General features: G+C 29.6%; 1 protein-coding gene across 2 annotated transcripts; it reads left to right on the top strand.

Annotated features, from left to right (window-relative positions):
* The first annotated feature begins 6484 nt into the window (after window positions 1–6484).
* On the top strand, window positions 6485–16780 carry LOC131177753 (uncharacterized). Of its 2 annotated transcripts, XM_058142852.1 has the most exons (5): window positions 6511–6768; window positions 6887–6960; window positions 14938–14981; window positions 15261–15552; window positions 16039–16780. In XM_058142852.1, the coding sequence occupies exons 3-5, from the start codon at window positions 14943–14945 to the stop codon at window positions 16347–16349; spliced, it is 642 nt and encodes a 213-aa protein (XP_057998835.1). In that variant the 5' UTR covers window positions 6511–6768; window positions 6887–6960; window positions 14938–14942; the 3' UTR covers window positions 16350–16780. The 2 variants fall into 2 exon arrangements, with proteins under 2 accessions (XP_057998834.1, XP_057998835.1); XM_058142851.1 differs by lacking the exon at window positions 6887–6960 and having other exon boundaries at window positions 6485–6768.
* The last annotated feature ends 115 nt before the right edge of the window (window positions 16781–16895 follow it).

A 16895-nucleotide genomic window follows, 5' to 3' on the forward strand; every position in this document is an offset into this window, starting at 1 on the left:
TGAAATATTTTAAGTTGATAAATTTTTGGCTGAATTGTGGAATGATTTGAACTGTGTTGATTTGAGATTAATTGGAGGTTGGGAGTTGTGAAAAATTATTGGAAGTGTTTTTCTCAGGTATTTGAAGAACAGTTTTCTCAAAATACAGACGGCACTCTGTCGAAATTTTTATAAAATTTGCGGAAAAATAAAAATGGACAAAAAGTTTTACTAGTTTATAAGCTTTAAATAAATGATTTTAATTCCTACCAAAATGCTCCCACTTTCAAAATGCAAGAAAATAGTTTTAAAATACCTTGTAGTGTACTTAATGAATTATCGGTAGGTGAAGTTCAGTAGTTCATTGGGTATTCTACGGGATCATGTTATGCCTTACAAAAGGGTAAGGTCTGACAATTATGCCTTTTAATTCATCAAAACCATGAAATCTCTACTCTCTTAAGGCTGGCCGAAATTCACAATTGGTCCTCCAAAGATGTTTTCTTTTGATTTTTAAGTTGAGTTCTAGGTTAGTTAAGCTAAACACACAAACAGTAAACTTAATTTTTCAACTTAAATTACTAACCTCAACTTGGATGTTAAATCTTCAATTTTCTCCTTCTTTTCTTCTTTCTTTTCTTGCTCAAGCTTCTTCTCAAGTGAACTTAATAAGTCTTTATGGATTTATTTTGGAAAAGTTAGGGTTTAGTGGGGAAAACTCAAGCTTTACCAAGCTTTAATGGTGGTTTTGGCAATGGAGGAGAGTGAAATGGTGAGGCTGCCGAACTTGTGGGAGAGAAGAGCTAATTTTTTTTTTATTTTAATTTTATGTATTTTAGGTCTTATTTTGTGTATTTGAATTGGTAAAAAATTGTGGAAAATTAAAAATTAATTTTGACATCATAATTGATGTCATCAACATGATGTAAGAAAACTTTTTCTTTTCTTTTTTTTTTATTTATTTTTCTTTAGTTCTTTAATTTAATTCTCGATTCTGAAATTTTCTTTTCTCCAATTTTATTTGACAGTCAGGTCAGGAGTCAGCTCTCGGGGTCAATTGACCAAATTGCCCCTCGTCAGTTCGATCCGGTTTGCAAATAATTTAATAATTCTTTTGGATCACTGACCTAATTATTTGACCGACTTAACAATTCTTTTTTGTGATTTTCTCTTTTCCTCTGTGTTCGCAATAGTCCTAAAGATCATGGTGTCACATTTTAGGGTTCGAAATTTGAGTTTAAATCGACTTCGCAGTCCTTCCCGAGAAGGTCACCCATCGCTGTGACTCTCGGCTCGTTTAATTTCTTGTGTTCTGTTTTTCTTATTTATACTTAACTAATTGACAATTACTAATTACTTGTGTTTAGAGCTTATCTAGTTGTCTTAGATGTGGTTCTAATCTCTTTAATTTTTCGGACCGACACCGATCACCGGAATAGTGAAATATACTAGGCTATGCAAATAGGGGTGTTACAAAGGAAAAGCAAGACAAGGAAGTAAACATTTATGTGACCCTACAATATAACTTTTATTTATTTTATATCTTGTAAATCTCATTTAATTAATTGTATTAGCTCAAGTCTAGGTGGTACTAAGAATATCTTGTTCAACTTAGTTTTTACCTAATTCTTTATCAAGGGAAAATTAAATAAATTTTTTAAAAATGAAGAATTAATTTTGAAAAGTATTTTAGTTGCAAAATACATTGAATTAGCTTTCCAATGGTTCAAACGGATCAAAAATCCGAGTTCAAATCAAAAAGTTATCAGTTTTTTAAACTCTTAATTTCTTAGTGTCTCGTAACTTTCCTTTACCAAGGGGGAGTAAAATGAAATTTTAACATTTGTGAAATGTAAATTTATTTTTCAAAGTGTTTTCATTGAAAAGTTTATCAAATTAGCTTTCCAATGGTTCAAACGGATTGAAAATCTGAGTTCCGGTCAAAAAGTTATGCATTTTCGAAGCCTGAGTGCTCTTTTGACACTTTCTGTCCAGAGAGCACTTCGGCAGCCGAAAGTGGGAAGTTCGGCTGCCGAAGTTTATTCTTTAAATCTTGGTTTTTGAGGGTTAAAAGCTATTTTCTCTAGAGAGCACTCCGGCAGCCGAAAGTGACTTTTCAAAAGCTATTTTTTGGCGCTCCAACCTTCAGCAGCAGTCGAAGTAAATAACTTCAGCAGGCAAACCTAAGTTTTTGCAACTCGATAAAATAGAGTTTTAGGTGGTTGAACAGCTAGTTTTGCATTTAATGCAGCCCCAATGGTTATTTTCTTGTAAAAACTATAAATAGACACCATTTATGATTGAAAACTAGTTTTACAACAACAATCTTTTTGGAAATTTATTGTGTTCTAAAGATTTTTTTCATTCTCTCTCTCTAAAACTTGAGCTACCATAGTTAATGTTGAGAACTTGATATTTGAGTTGTAAATTCTTTGTCTTGAGAGTTCATTCAAAGTTGTTGTGAGCACTTATTGTAATTTTGAGTGTGATAGAGTTTTAAATAGCTTTTGAGTGTAAAGGGATTTGTAAAAGAGCAAGAGTTTGCTCTTGTGGTGATTATAAGGAGTTTATTCTTCACCCAAAGAAGAATTTTAGTGGAGTTAACTCTGAAGGAGGGCCTTGAGGAGAGGACATAGGCTTGGGATAGCCGAACTTCTATAAATTTCTTGTGTCATCATTCTTCCTCTACTCTTTTTTGTGTTTAAATTTCTTTTAGTCTTTAATTTTACAATTAGAACCCAATTCACCCTCCCTCCCTCTTGGGTTACTACAAAGGACAACAATATATTTTTTAATTAGACTTTTTGTTAAATTAGAAAATGGGTGAAATATTTTTCAAAACTTATATATATATATATATATATATATATATATATATATATATATATATATATATATATATATATATATATATATATTCATTAGAAAATTATTTATGTAATTTAAACATTTATTTTTTGAGAATATTTCTTATGTTTAAAATTTAAGAATTTGATAAAAGTAATTTAAAAATACTATATGATATATGTTTTCTCTACTTTGTTTATTTTTTATATGAAATATAATTAATTAATTAAAAAATAATAAAATATAATCTATTAATCAACTTATTTTAAAATTTTAAATAATATAATATATTATCAAATATAATGTTATATCAATTATTATTAAAAAAAATTATATTTTAACCTTTGAAATAAAGTCAACTATTTATTTAAATATTTTTAAATATCAATTGCTAAAATCTTATATTATACCAAAAAATTAATTATCAAAAAATATATATATATATTTTAAATTAAATTTTCAGATAAATTGACTACTACAATATTATTTTTTAGAGACATATACTTTAAGACGAATAAGATATTTGTTATTAATAACTATTATTTGAGAGAAAATTTTATTAGTCTCTAAATATTATATTATTTATTTATAATGACTACTTTTTAAGATAAAAATTTATTATTTTTAAATATTATATTATTTGTTCAAATAATTAAATTTTTGAGACAAAACTTAGTAGTTTCTAAATGTTATACTATTTGTTTTTGTTTCCAATTCATTAAGATTAACTTTATTTATATAAGAATTTTTATTTTTTTTTTATTTGTCACTAAAAAGTTCTCTTTTTCATATTAAAATAAATATATAGATGAATAAATTATATAAGATGTGTTAAGTATGTATAGTTTATATATAGTTAAATAAAAAAGTGATTTTAAAAAAATTAAATATATAGACATACATTCTTATATTATGTTTGTATATATTAAAATAAAGAAATTATATTTTTCTTTTAATATATATAATTATGGCTTTTAATAGATATATTTTATTATTAATATTGAGCTAACAAGTGTTAATAATTTCTTTAAAAAAAACTCAAAAATTTGATAAAAACACTTTTACCATTAAACAACAAATATTTTGATGATTTGAATTTATTAATTTTATATATATATATTTTTTAATTATTATTTTTAATTAAATTATACTTAAAAAGTATATAAGTACTATAATAAATATAATAAAATTTTATTATATAATATAATATATTATTAATTCTGTATTATAGTAATGTATTTATATGATGAATTAAAAAATTTAAATTCTAAATTATAAATAAAAAAATAATAATTTGCAAAAATAAAAAAGAAAGCAATATCCACATTGTTTTTTTTTAAAGATTTGAATGGCAATGGTCTTCCTATAAAAAAACAATCCTCCTTTCCTTAGTTAGTAGTCTTGGGTTTGAGCCGTAGACATGAGCACATTTTTTATCTAATAATTTAAAATAAATTATTAGATATTAATTATTAATAATTAATTTTTATGTAATAATTTAAAATAAAAATATTTGAATGGTGAAAAGGAAGAGAGAATGAAGAAACGAAAATGGGTTATTATTTAATATTATTATTTGCATATGTAATGTAGGCTAATTAATTTTTTGAAATTTATAAGGAATGTTTATTTTTTTTTATTTTTTAAAAAATTAATATTTTAATACAAAAGAATTACTTAACTTAAAAATTTAATTTTCTTTTTAAAAAATTAAAATCTGAAAAATACCTGAGATTCAGTATCATGGGTGACAATTAGACTTTGCCAAGGGCCGACTCTTTACCCTTGGTTTGGTTGAACTGGAATTGGTTCTTAATAGTCGATTCAAATCAGTTTTGGTTCATTTACTGTTTCGGCCGATTTGCAAGCAATTACGGTTTTTTTTTTTTATGATTATGGTTGGACCCCAAATTGGTCTGATTTGATACAGTTTCAGTTTTGATTCAAATCTACATAAGCTAATTAAGTTAAAATATTCATAAAAATTATTCTATTACTCATTTGAGAATAATCCAATAATTAAAGATGTTCACAATCATCTACATAAATTAAAAAAATATTAAAAAAATAGAGCTTTAAAAATTTCAAATCGAATCTAAAAATTTAAAATATGCTAATTAACTTTAAAAATTTATAAAATTATTGTGTATCTTATTTGAAAATGATTTAAAAATTAAACATGCTCATAATTATCTACATAATCTAGAAAAAAAAGTTAATAAAAGTAGAATTTTAAAAATTTCAAATCTACCGGAAAATCTAAAATATACTAATTAACTTTAAAAATTCATAAAAATTATTGTGTGCTTTGTTTGAGAATGAATAATTAAAAATACCTAAATTATCTATAAAAATGTTAAAAAAAAGGATTAATTTCAATTTGAAACTACTGATTTAAACCATATGGTTCTACGTCAATTCAAACCAAACAATTTCAATTTTAATTCGAGGGGAGTTGAACCGTAACTGGCTCATCCCCTATAGTTTTGATTCAGTTCAAGGATAAAACCTTTGATTCAATTCAATCACGAGCTAATCCCAATCTGATTTGCTGTCCAAATTAGAACATAATCAGGCCCGTCACAATTGTAAATGACTTCTCGTTATTATTAAAGGCCTGTTTGGTGTTACTATTTAAATTAGTATTGAAAAAATTAATTTTTTAAATATATTAATTAAGAAGTATTAAAAATAATTTAAAATTAAATTTGATAAGTTTAGTCATAATAATACTAAAATAATTTTTTTAAATTATTATATTTTTATTAAAAAAATGTTTTATATTTATTTTTTAGTTTTTATTTTACCAATTAGAAAATGCATTCTCCATATGTATTTTCTTGTTCTAAGAAATTATTCAATAAATTCGATAAAAAGGCTATTCTTTTATAAGAATATGTGATCCACTATTTTTTTAATATAATGAGTATATATCATAATTTATAATTTGATTAATTATACCTATTTTTAAATATTAATTAATTAATTTTATTTTTTTATTAGCTGTAATGATCAAAAACTCTTTTTTATAAAATTTATAAAATATTTCAAAAGCATTAAAAAATAAATTTTTTTATAAAATTAAAAATTTAATTTTTTTCTTGAATTAAAAAGAAATAATCTTATATATTATGAGCAAAAAAAAAAAACGCTCTAAAAACACCGAATAATTTCACCTCTTTACAAAACATATTTTTTGATTTCTCACTTCCAGGTCTTGGCAAGTCATGATTATTTTGAGAAATTATTATTATTATTATTATTATTATTATTTGAAGATCTCTTTATTTTCAAAACTCAGTAAAAAAATTCTTCCATTTTGATTTCCTCAAATACTTTAGTAATTTTATTTATTTTTCTAAATATATTTCAGTCTAAATTTAAATAAACAGCTATTTATTTTTCAATTTTTTTTTTCAAATTGTCATTATTAATGCTTTCATCCATCATTAAAAAAAATAGAATCAAGAATACTTTTAAAAAATTACATAATATCATTGTGGAAACTAGCAATTGTAGAGATATTTTAATTTATTTTTAAGATTAATTCGTTAATAATGGTAATATTTAGAAATTAAATTATAATTCACAGAATTGTAAATTATATTTAGCTGAAAAAAGCTGTTTACTGTGCTATTGTCGCACTTCAATGACCAGACAGGCAGAAGCAACCGAGAAAGTGCCAAGTACTCTTTTTTGTGTGACCATACCCGCTCGCAAAAGACCACCTTGTCCGTTCTTGTCACTGCACCAACCCCGCAAATCCACCGAGGCCTAAAATCATTCTACCATAACACCAATCTAAAACCCTTCCATTCCAATCAATTCTTGGCTATTAGCCTCTCCTTGCCTTGGATAAAAATATCACCTTTCTTTTTATTATGGGGAAGAGAAAGCGAACTGCCACTAACCACAACGCCTCCCATCATCCTTCTTCTTCGGGTACGTTTTCTTTCTTTTTCTTCACTGCACATTTGTGTTTGGTTTCTGAGGAGATGGTAGAAATTGGAATGAAAAGAAGGAGAATGTGATCTTTTTTTTTTTTAATAAAAAAAATTAGGTTGAGGGTGGCATTTGATGAGTTGGTGTTAGCTGAACTGCACCAATTCGTTCAAGATCTTCGTTTTTGTTAAGGTGGGCTTTTATATTTTCTGGGTGTCCGATAGAATATAAGGGAAATGATGAAAGGCTTGTTTTTCTCCCCTCCCCAAATTTCTCTCTCGACATCAAAATGGAGAGTTAGGGTTTGTTTTTCGTCTTGGTTGCTTATCTTTGTGTGCCTTTTTTTTTCTCAATTTTTTTTCCTCTGCAAAATGTTTTGGATTTTCTTTGTTTTACTTAGTTGCCTGTTGATCAAGGCTTAATGCTTAATCATACTTTATTTTTCCCTTTGCCTAAACAATATTTGATTGGTTGTTTGTTGTTTTTGCAAAATGGTGATATGAGAATCCTTAGCAGATAATGCTTACAATTGGGAATGAATTCTGAAGAGGTAAAAAGTGATTAATTTGGCCAGACGATTGGTTGGAGGGCTTTGACTTGGAGTGTCTATTATGAAATTGAAGAATAGAATAGTCAAATAAATTGATCCAACTTCAAAGGAAAGGGAGTGGAAGAAGCATTATAAAAACAATGGGGAGTGACAAAAGAAATGAAGTACTTCATAAGCGTTATAATAAATTGACATTGTCATTTATGCTTTGGATTTGTATTTTGGCGTACAGCACTTTGTTGAGTCAGGTCCTTGGGTTTGGAATTTTGTTGATCAAGAGCATTTGGTTACTTTAATGCCATGTTTGGAAAGGTGGAAAAGGGGGAGGAAGGAAAATATCCAGGGGAAAATAATTTTGAAAAACCACATTCCCTTGTTCGGACAAGAGAAGGAAAATAAGGGAGAAGAGGAAAATAAGTCTTATTTTTCTCTAGTTATTTTCTCTTCAAATTGGAGAGAAAATAAGAAATCAAAGAAAAAAAAAACTAGACTTTTACTTAAGAAATTACATATCTAAGTGCCAACTTTTGTTTTTTCTCTTTTATTTTTTACTCATCCAAACACACAAGGAGGGAAAATAAAGAATGGAAACTGAAAAAAAAAAAATCCTTCTTTTATTTTCCTTCCTCTCTCAAAATTTATCAAAATATAGTGTTAAGTGTTTTGGATGCCATTTTAAAGTTATTGCTGTACTTTAGATACCAACCTTTTTTTTTATTTGATAATTGAAGGTCATTTTAAACTATCTCATTAATGAATTTCTTTTTTCTAGCCTGATGGAAAAACCTTACAGCTGTCAAATTTGGCGATTTAACTTTGAATCATTAATTCCTTGTGTTATAATTTTATTATGCAGATCCTTTTGGGTTCAAGCTTCGTACTTATTTAATGCTTTGCCTAGGGATTTGATTGAAGATTGAAGAGCATTCTTCTATATGGGCCTTTTTAGCTATTTAGTAGTCTACTAGAACTGCATTTCGCAATAATGATGAGAACCTCCTTGTCTTGTTGGCTCCCCTCTTCCCCCTTCCAACCCATCTATCTTAAGTTTTGGGGGGCATAGACTTGGGGAATCTCTAGTCAATTTTCTCCATTGTGTAGTGATGAATATCAAGTTTTTTGATATGAAGAGAAAGGGAAAAATAATAAAGTGATCTAGGTAGAACCTGGTGGGGACATTCCAATGTTTAAGTTAGTTTTGGCCTTAATAGAGGTAAGAAGAATGAGGTTGAGTAAAAAAAAATGAGTTTAATAGTATGAAGCAAGGAGAATCTACTTGTTGGGAGGAATGTCTTTCATATGATAGGTGGAAGTGGACTCAACTTGTTAAGTTATCATGATAAGTTATTTGTGGGTTGTTGTAAGGTTATTTGGTGTCAATGAGAAAATGTAGTTTGAAACCTCCCCTTTAGTAGATATGCGAGGATAGAAGGTTGACGGTATCCAACCCTTGTAAAACATTGAATATTGACTTTTTACCTAAGTCAAAGATGTGTGGTCTATAGATGTAGTTGGTTAATTTCCAGCCATCTAAACTGATTGGTGTTCATTCGACTTGTCCATCTTGGTTAGAAGTGATTCAACCTGACTCCTTGTCATTAGCACCTCATTTGATGTGACTTTCTTTATTTACTTGCTCCTTTGACTGTTCTAAAAGATACAATTTGCCTTGTCAACTCGCACGTGTCATCTTCTTATTGTCTATCTAATTTTATTCTTCATCAATTGCCTTACGCTCCGAGCTTAAAGTCTCCTCTTTTGAGTTCTGTATCGCCTCTACCTCTTCTCATGTTTATTTCTTGGTGACTGTTTTTGTTTCCATCGACAATCCTTTTAGTTCTTAAGGAAGATTTAGGATGATTTGAAGTATCTTCCTAGGAATCATAAGAGTCTTCTTGTTGGAAATTATATGTGCATTTAATACATTTATGTTGGCAACACGTCGTTACTACTATGGGGATTGATCTGGGTCATTGGTTGACTTTGATCTTGAGGCATTTTCACCTATAAATTGTGTGTGTCACTTGATTCTTCATTGCTTCATTGCTCTGGCTCTTTCCTACTCCTTTTATTTTTCTAAAGCAGTGCTTCCTTTAGCTAGATGGCTATTCTTAGACAGCATAGGCATGAATTAATATTGGCAGTCCTAAGATTCAAGGGTGTTTGAATGGGCACCACGTCAATGGGGCTAACAGGGTGTGCGTATACGAGCTTCCTACGACCACCTTGAGCACTTTATGGCCACTTACGAGCTCTCCTTGATAACTTTTATAGAGGCAAATGTGGAGCAATGTCAGGGTCATGCTTTGACTTGTAAGAGATGGCTGTTATGGGGAAGCCTACTTTATGGTAGCTAAGTCAGAGCGTAGGAGATCCTAGAACTTTAGTGCATCAAATTTATGCAGTTAGCTATTTAATCCCAAGTTGACTAGAGATGACTTGCTAGGCAAGGTACTCGTTAAATAGGTATTGAAGTGCTCATTAAATAGGTTTCTCTGGTTCATTAATTAAGGTTGAACTAGATGACAGGGGTTAATGGAGGCATATACAAGCATGAGGCCCATTAACGACCTCTCAATCTATCTTTATGAGCTTTTACTCATACTAAGGTCTATACACGAGCTCCCTATATATCCCCCTTCTTTGTATTATTCTCATCGACCTATACCTCACTGATAAGATTATGCTTGGGGACGCATGTCATCATTTTGGGAGGTGGTTAATTTCACATCATATCATATATTTTAGAACAGTTATGGAATGCTTTTTGTTGTCTTTGTGTTGTTTTTATTGATTTTTTGTCTTTGCTTTTGACTTATGATCTCCCTGTAGACTTCTAAGATAGTTCGACGGATTTGGGATTGTTATAAGGTGATAGTCAAGAATCATGGAGAGATGGTGACAACGAATGGAGTTGGAGCTATTCCAAAGGGAGTTGAAAGGCTTTATCAAACACCTTCAAGAGGTTGTTCAATAATTTCACTTTGTTGTACAATTGAGTAGGCTCTATCTGTGGACTTCCTTAAAGGTTTAGTGGCTTGAGGAGGGCAAATGTGAGCAATCCTCTGAGGTTGATGAGTTCCCTCAGAATCATGAAACCACTCACTCCTCTTTATGGAAATATATTTCCTTATGTTTTGCACGAACTAGGTGATTGACGATATATGACCCTGACGTGTTCGTCTCTCTTGGGTTGTCTTGTTGATGGAATGTCTACTCTGCTATCCTTTTGTTACTTCATTCCCCTAATTGTAGGAGTTTTAGTCATTGTGTTTTGGCATGTTTGTTGAATTAATCACTTCTTTTTGCGTTTTTCACTCTCCTTTGCGCCTGTATTTGTAATTGAATCTCGATATTCTCATTTTTGGACATTAATTTTTAATGAAGATATTTTCCCACTGCATTATCTTTTCTTTGAATATGCTCATGGGGTATACTTCATTCCCTTAATTATAGGAGTTTTCATCTTTGTGCTTTGCATGTTTACTGAATTAATCACTCCTTTTTGTATTTTTCGCTCTCTTTGTGCTCCATTCTTTGTAATTGAATCTTGATGTTCTCCCTTTTAGGCATTGATTTTTAATAAATATCTTTTTCCTACTACCTTTTTCTTTTCTTTGAATTTGCTCACAAGGTAGAATGAATGAAAAGAGAATAAAGTGAATATTGCCCTTTCTAGGTCATTGTTTCACCGTTGTCTTTGGATAGCTCAACTCACTTGAAATAAAGTTTTGGTCATTTTGAAGAGCTTTTGATTGTTTTCATTGGAAAACTTGCCCTTTTTCATTTGCTCACAAAGGTGCTTTTTCCTTAGAAAAAATGAACTTCCCTTTTTTTTTTTTAAGATTTAAAGTTAATTTGTTTAAAAAATATTTAAAGTTAATTTGTTTCTTAAAAAAAAAAAAGATTTAGATTTTGTTTTGTTTAATTTTATGATAAAATTCATTTCATTTGTAAATGAATTTCATGATAGAATTCATTTATAAATGAATTTTTTTTGGTATATTTTATATTAAATGTGAAATTCATTTCAAATGAAATGAATTTTGTGTTTGGGATAAATAAAATAAAATAAAATGATATATAATAAGAAAATAATTTTATCACTTGAAATATAAAATTTGGAATTCATTTGTAAATTCAAATAATTTTGATGGAATTTAGTTTAATCATAATAAACTTTATAAAATTGATTATTAAGAATTTCAAATGAATTTTCATTTAAATTAAACACTAAAATTTTAGATTTACAAATGAACACAAAATTTGGTGGAGTTTATTTATACCAAACACTACCTTAAAGTTAATTTTCATAAGAAAGGTAAAGTGTGTGTGATTTCAAAATATCACTTTTTTTAAAGTATCATTTGCTGCATATATTTTGATCAGCTTTACCTTGAAGCAAATTTTTGAATGCTAATATTGTGAGACTATAAGGCACGTCAGTTGTCGAGAGAATTCTTCTAGTTCCCATCTTTAGTTTCTTACATTAAATTGGCTTTCATTATGTACTCGACAATTTGCTTCTTTTGTTGAATTTTTTGGGTTAAATTCATATGAATTTGTTGATTTGGCCTTTCTATACTTCAACTCAACTACTCATATGGATGTTGTTTGAGTCGGATGCTCGGGCAAACCTCATTCGAGTTGTCTACTCGAGTGGTGTATTTGGTGGTCCCCGTTAGAGTTGGCTACTTGGTGATCTCTATTTAATTTCTCTACTCAAGTTATCTTTTTATTGGAGATCTTTATAGGTGCCTTGGCGCGAGTGGGCTTTAGTGCCTTTGTGTGAAGGTCTTTGTAGGCGCCTTTACAGGAGAGAGCTTTGATGCCTTCATGTTTGCAGCCTTCATGTTTACTATCCTTATAGGTACTTGCAAGAGAGAGAACTTTGGTGTTTTTGTGTTAAAGGTCCTTATAGGCGTCTCTGTGGTAGAGGGATTTAGTGCCTTCATGTTAAAGATCTTTTTAGGTGCCTTTACAGGAGAGGTCTTGGTGCCTTTGTGTTGAAGGTCTTTAGAGGTGCCTCTACGGGAAAGGGCTTTGGTGCTTTTATGTTGAAGGTCCTTGTAAGTGCCTCCACAGGATAAGTCTTTAGTGCTTGTTTTCTTATATAAGTTTTTTGGCCCTCTATGGGAGAGGTCTTTAGTGTTGCCTCCACGATATTGGAGGTGTTCATGAATTACTCTGTTGGCTGAGTTGAAAGGCTAAGGAGTTGACTAGATTACTGAGCTAGGGGAACCAAAGAGATGGAATGTGCTCTTTTTGAGCTTCGCAAAAGTATTGATTTGTTAATGTGCTGTCATTAACCATTAGAATATACATCGTCTCTTATAGAGCTTTCATAATTAGTACATTTAAGGTGCTCCATCAAGATCTATGAGGTGATAAGATCTAGGTTTGATTGCTATGCTAATCTAGAAGGGTTTGACTTGTTAATCTCCATGTGTTATCTTCTTATTGTATGTTTAATTTTTGTCCTTCATCATGTAGTTTTGTACGTCTTTCGGATTTGTTAAGTTGACCTGCCTATGAATAGGGGTGTGCAAACGGTCAGTTCGGTTTCGAATCGAACCGAACTGATAAAACAGAAAACCGAAAATAAAAAATTTTAAAAACCAAATCAAACCGATTATTAAGAGAAAATCTAACCGAACCAAACCGATAAATATCGGTTTGGTTCGGTTTTAAACCGATCAAACTCAATTTTGTAAAATTTTATATTTTCAACATTAAAATAAACATAAAAGAAAACTTAGAAATACAAAAACATAAAAAAAAAAACTTAGAAATCAAAACTCAAAAATCTTAGGGATTCCTTAATATGCATACATATAAATAAAATATATATATATATATATATATATATATATATATATATATATATATATATATATACAAAAACATTAAAAAAAAAAAAAAAACTTAGAAATCAAAACTCAAAAATCTTAGGGTTTCCTTAATACACATTTATATAAATGTAGAAATGTATCAAGGAAACCCTAAGATTTTTGAGTTTTGATTTCTAATTTTTTTTTTTAATGTTTTTGTATATATATATATATTAACCATTAGAATATACATCGTCTCTTATAGAGCTTTCATAATTAGTACATTTAAGGTGCTCCATCAAGATCTATGAGGTGATAAGATCTAGGTTTGATTGCTATGCTAATCTAGAAGGGTTTGACTTGTTAATCTCCATGTGTTATCTTCTTATTGTATGTTTAATTTTTGTCCTTCATCATGTAGTTTTGTACGTCTTTCGGATTTGTTAAGTTGACCTGCCTATGAATAGGGTGTAAATGGTCGGGCTTTCGAATCGAACCGAACTGATAAAACAGAAAATAGAAAATAAAAAAATTTAAAAACCAAACCAAACCGATTATTAAGAGAAAATCTAACCGAACCAAACCGATAAATATCGGTTCGGTTCGGTTTTAAACCGATCAAACTGAATTTTGTAAAATTTTATATTTTCAACATTAAAATAAACATAAAAGAAAACTTAGAAATACAAGAACATAAAAAAAAAAAAAAACTTAGAAATCAAGACTAAAAAATCTTAGGGATTCCTTAATATGCATACATATAAAAAAAAAAAAAAAAAAAAAAAATATATATATATATATATATATACACACAAAAACATAAAAAAAAAAACTTAGAAATCAAAACTCAAAAATCTTAGGGTTTCCTTAATACACATTTATATAAATGTAGAAATGTATCAAGGAAACCCTAAGATTTTTGAGTTTTGATTTCTAAGTTTTTTTTTTTTTTTAAGTTTTTGTATTTCTAAAACTTAAAAAAATTTTAGAAATACAAAACTTAAAAACTTAGAATAAAACTCAAAAATCTTAGGGTTTTCTTGATACATTTCTACATTTATATAAATGTGTATAAAGGAAACCCTAAAATTTTTGAGTTTTGATTTCTAAATTTTTTTTTTTATTATTATTTTTTTTAATGTTTTTGTATATATATATATGTTTATATGTATGTATATCAAGGAAAACTTAAGATTTTTGAGTTTTGATTTCTAAGTTTTTTTTAATGTTTTTGTATTTCTAAGTTTTTTTTTTTTTTTTTTAATGTTTTTGTATATATATATATATTAGTAATTTATTAGTAATTTCGGTTCTGTTCGTTTTTTTTTTTAATTTTTTATGAAAATAATCGAACCGAACCGATTAACTGAAATTATCAAAATTTATAAACCGAACCGAACCGAACCGATTGGACCGAATTGACTCGGTTCGGTTTGGTTTTTTGGTTTAAACTGAAATCTGCTCTCCCCTACCTATGAAGTTATTAGGCCTTCCTTATGGCTTTGCTTGTTTAGTTCTGCTTTGATCCTTCAGTCACCTTTGCCTCCTTTGATTTTTTAGTAGTTACGTTTGTCACATTTGCTTGTGATGCTAGTGCTCTTTACTGTGTGATTGAATGTTTGCTTTGGAGGTGCTCATGTCCTGTCCCTAAAAACAAGAATTCTAAGATTTTATGTGATGTAATTGAGAGTTAAAATAAAGAACTATCATAGAAGTTCATTCTTCTTCTCCGTATAAACAATCAGGATGTAAATGCTAATTATTTGTGCTTATTTCTGAATGTTGCAGGCAACATGCCATGCTCTTCTGGAGCAGAATTATTGTCTAGTGAGGTAAGTCTTTTTTCTTTCCTTTTTTCTTTTTCCTTGAATTTGAAACCATGCTATTAGCTCTTGCATTTCTTTGTCATTGCTTTCTTTTTATATTTTCTTAATTTGCAATCACATTGAATGATCCTTATGCAAGCCTCTTGCTTGGTAAATGAGGGGGGAAGTTGAAAATTGAAAAATTATATGGATCAGAACTGTTTGAAACTAAACTTTACATTTCTCTCTTTCTTTTATTGTGCTTTATTTCTTGAATATGTTTGTCATTAGTTTTCCTTTTTGCAGAAATCTTCTCATTTACTTGATTCTATTGAATTAAAGCCTCTTTCACCTGGGATGGCTGCCACAGATAGTACCATGAAGCTGTTGAATGTGCATTCTTCTCTTGCGCATCAGCATTACAATGTTGGCCACTCAATTTTCTTGAAACGATCACGTCACTACTATGGGCATCAATACTCTCGGAGGAATTCAGGGAACCATGCTAATGCATCGGCTTCTCATGGGAAAATTACCCCTTTACGTGATGAGAGACTTGCCTTCAAGTTGTCTGGTTCAGAGTTTGGACACCATACGGGTAACGTATCTCTGTTCTGTAATGTTGAATACTACCTTTGGTTAATGTAGGTCAGAAAAAATCATGCTGCTTCATCATTTATACCATATAGTGAATTGGGTGCTAACTATTTTGTGCAGGATATATTTAGATAGTTTTCTACAGGATATAGTTAGATTATATAGATGTGGATTTCAAATGATGAGGTATTCGAATTTGATGTCGTGTTGAAACTTTATGGTATTTCATTTGAAAGTTGAAACACAAATACTGATTCACATTCATCCAAATGGACCCTAAATTTATTGCTGGAGAAAATTAAATAAATATATATTATTTATTTTCTCATTTTTCTGTTGAAGTAGAGTCCAAAATCTATGCAAACTATATGTAACAGGAGTTCTTCAATCTACTTTTCATAAGTTTCAAGTGTGAATGTAACTTGGGATTCACCATATTAGCTCTTATATTGTTTCACACTGACTTCAATTTTCTTCACATTCTCAGGGAACAAAGAAAAAGCATTTGGCAGGCCAGATAGAATTAGACCTAGGCTAAGCTCCATGGTAATAGATGCATCTGATGCAGTGAAGATGATATGTGGGATCTGTCAGAAGCTGTTAAGACGGAAACCATATTTTCTTGGAGAGGCACTTTCTTCTGGGGAATGCTCTATTGTGGCTGTTTTAGTCTGTGGTCATATGTATCATGCAGACTGTTTGGAGCAGAGAACAAGTAATGAAAATAGAAGCGATCCCCCTTGTCCATTGTGCTTGGGCTTGCTCTCTCAGGAAGATGCCTCAAGAGGACAAGAGTAATGTACAGACATTTACTTCTATGATACTTGATTATATAGGATAAACCAGAAGTACTTAGTTGGAAAAGCATAGGTTGGCTGATTTAGTCTAGGGAGACTAGCAGATGGATTACGACAAGCCTGTCAAAGAAGCGTTCTCCATTTGTCGCTTCATTGTGTGTTAGGCATAGTGGGAAGCACCATGTTTTTTGTCAAGTGATAGACATTAGCATGGTGACATTTCTACTGTAATATCACTAATAGTATCCAACTTTTTGTTGTATAAGTTAATATTTTTCGTGCACATTTTGACCAGTGATTTTTTCTTCTTACCCGTGAGATTTGGTGTCGGATGTTTCCCTAGCTGAGTATGCGTCATGGTAATGTGCATGATATATGCTTCTCTGGTTAAATCATCTTCCAAATAAGAATCAAATATTCTATTCTTGGACATTTTTTCTGCATGCTATTTATGGAGGATGAATTTGCATTTCAGCTTTATATATATTTAATTTCGGCATTTCCTTCCCGAACTAGTGAAACAAATCAACACTGAAGAATTCAATGA

Source organism: Hevea brasiliensis, unplaced genomic scaffold, assembly GCF_030052815.1.
Source record: "Hevea brasiliensis isolate MT/VB/25A 57/8 unplaced genomic scaffold, ASM3005281v1 Scaf80, whole genome shotgun sequence".
Taxonomy (NCBI): domain Eukaryota; kingdom Viridiplantae; phylum Streptophyta; class Magnoliopsida; order Malpighiales; family Euphorbiaceae; genus Hevea; species Hevea brasiliensis.

Excerpts from the sequence above, each read along its gene's own strand:
- LOC131177753 (XM_058142851.1), top strand. The coding sequence starts at position 6,708 with ATGGGGAAGAGAAAGCGAACTGCCACTAACCACAACGCCTCCCATCAT. Across the intron at positions 6,769-14,937 it reads CCATCATCCTTCTTCTTCGG|GCAACATGCCATGCTCTTCT; the intron begins GTACGTTTTCTT and ends TGAATGTTGCAG. Across the intron at positions 15,553-16,038 it reads AGAGTTTGGACACCATACGG|GGAACAAAGAAAAAGCATTT; the intron begins GTAACGTATCTC and ends TCACATTCTCAG.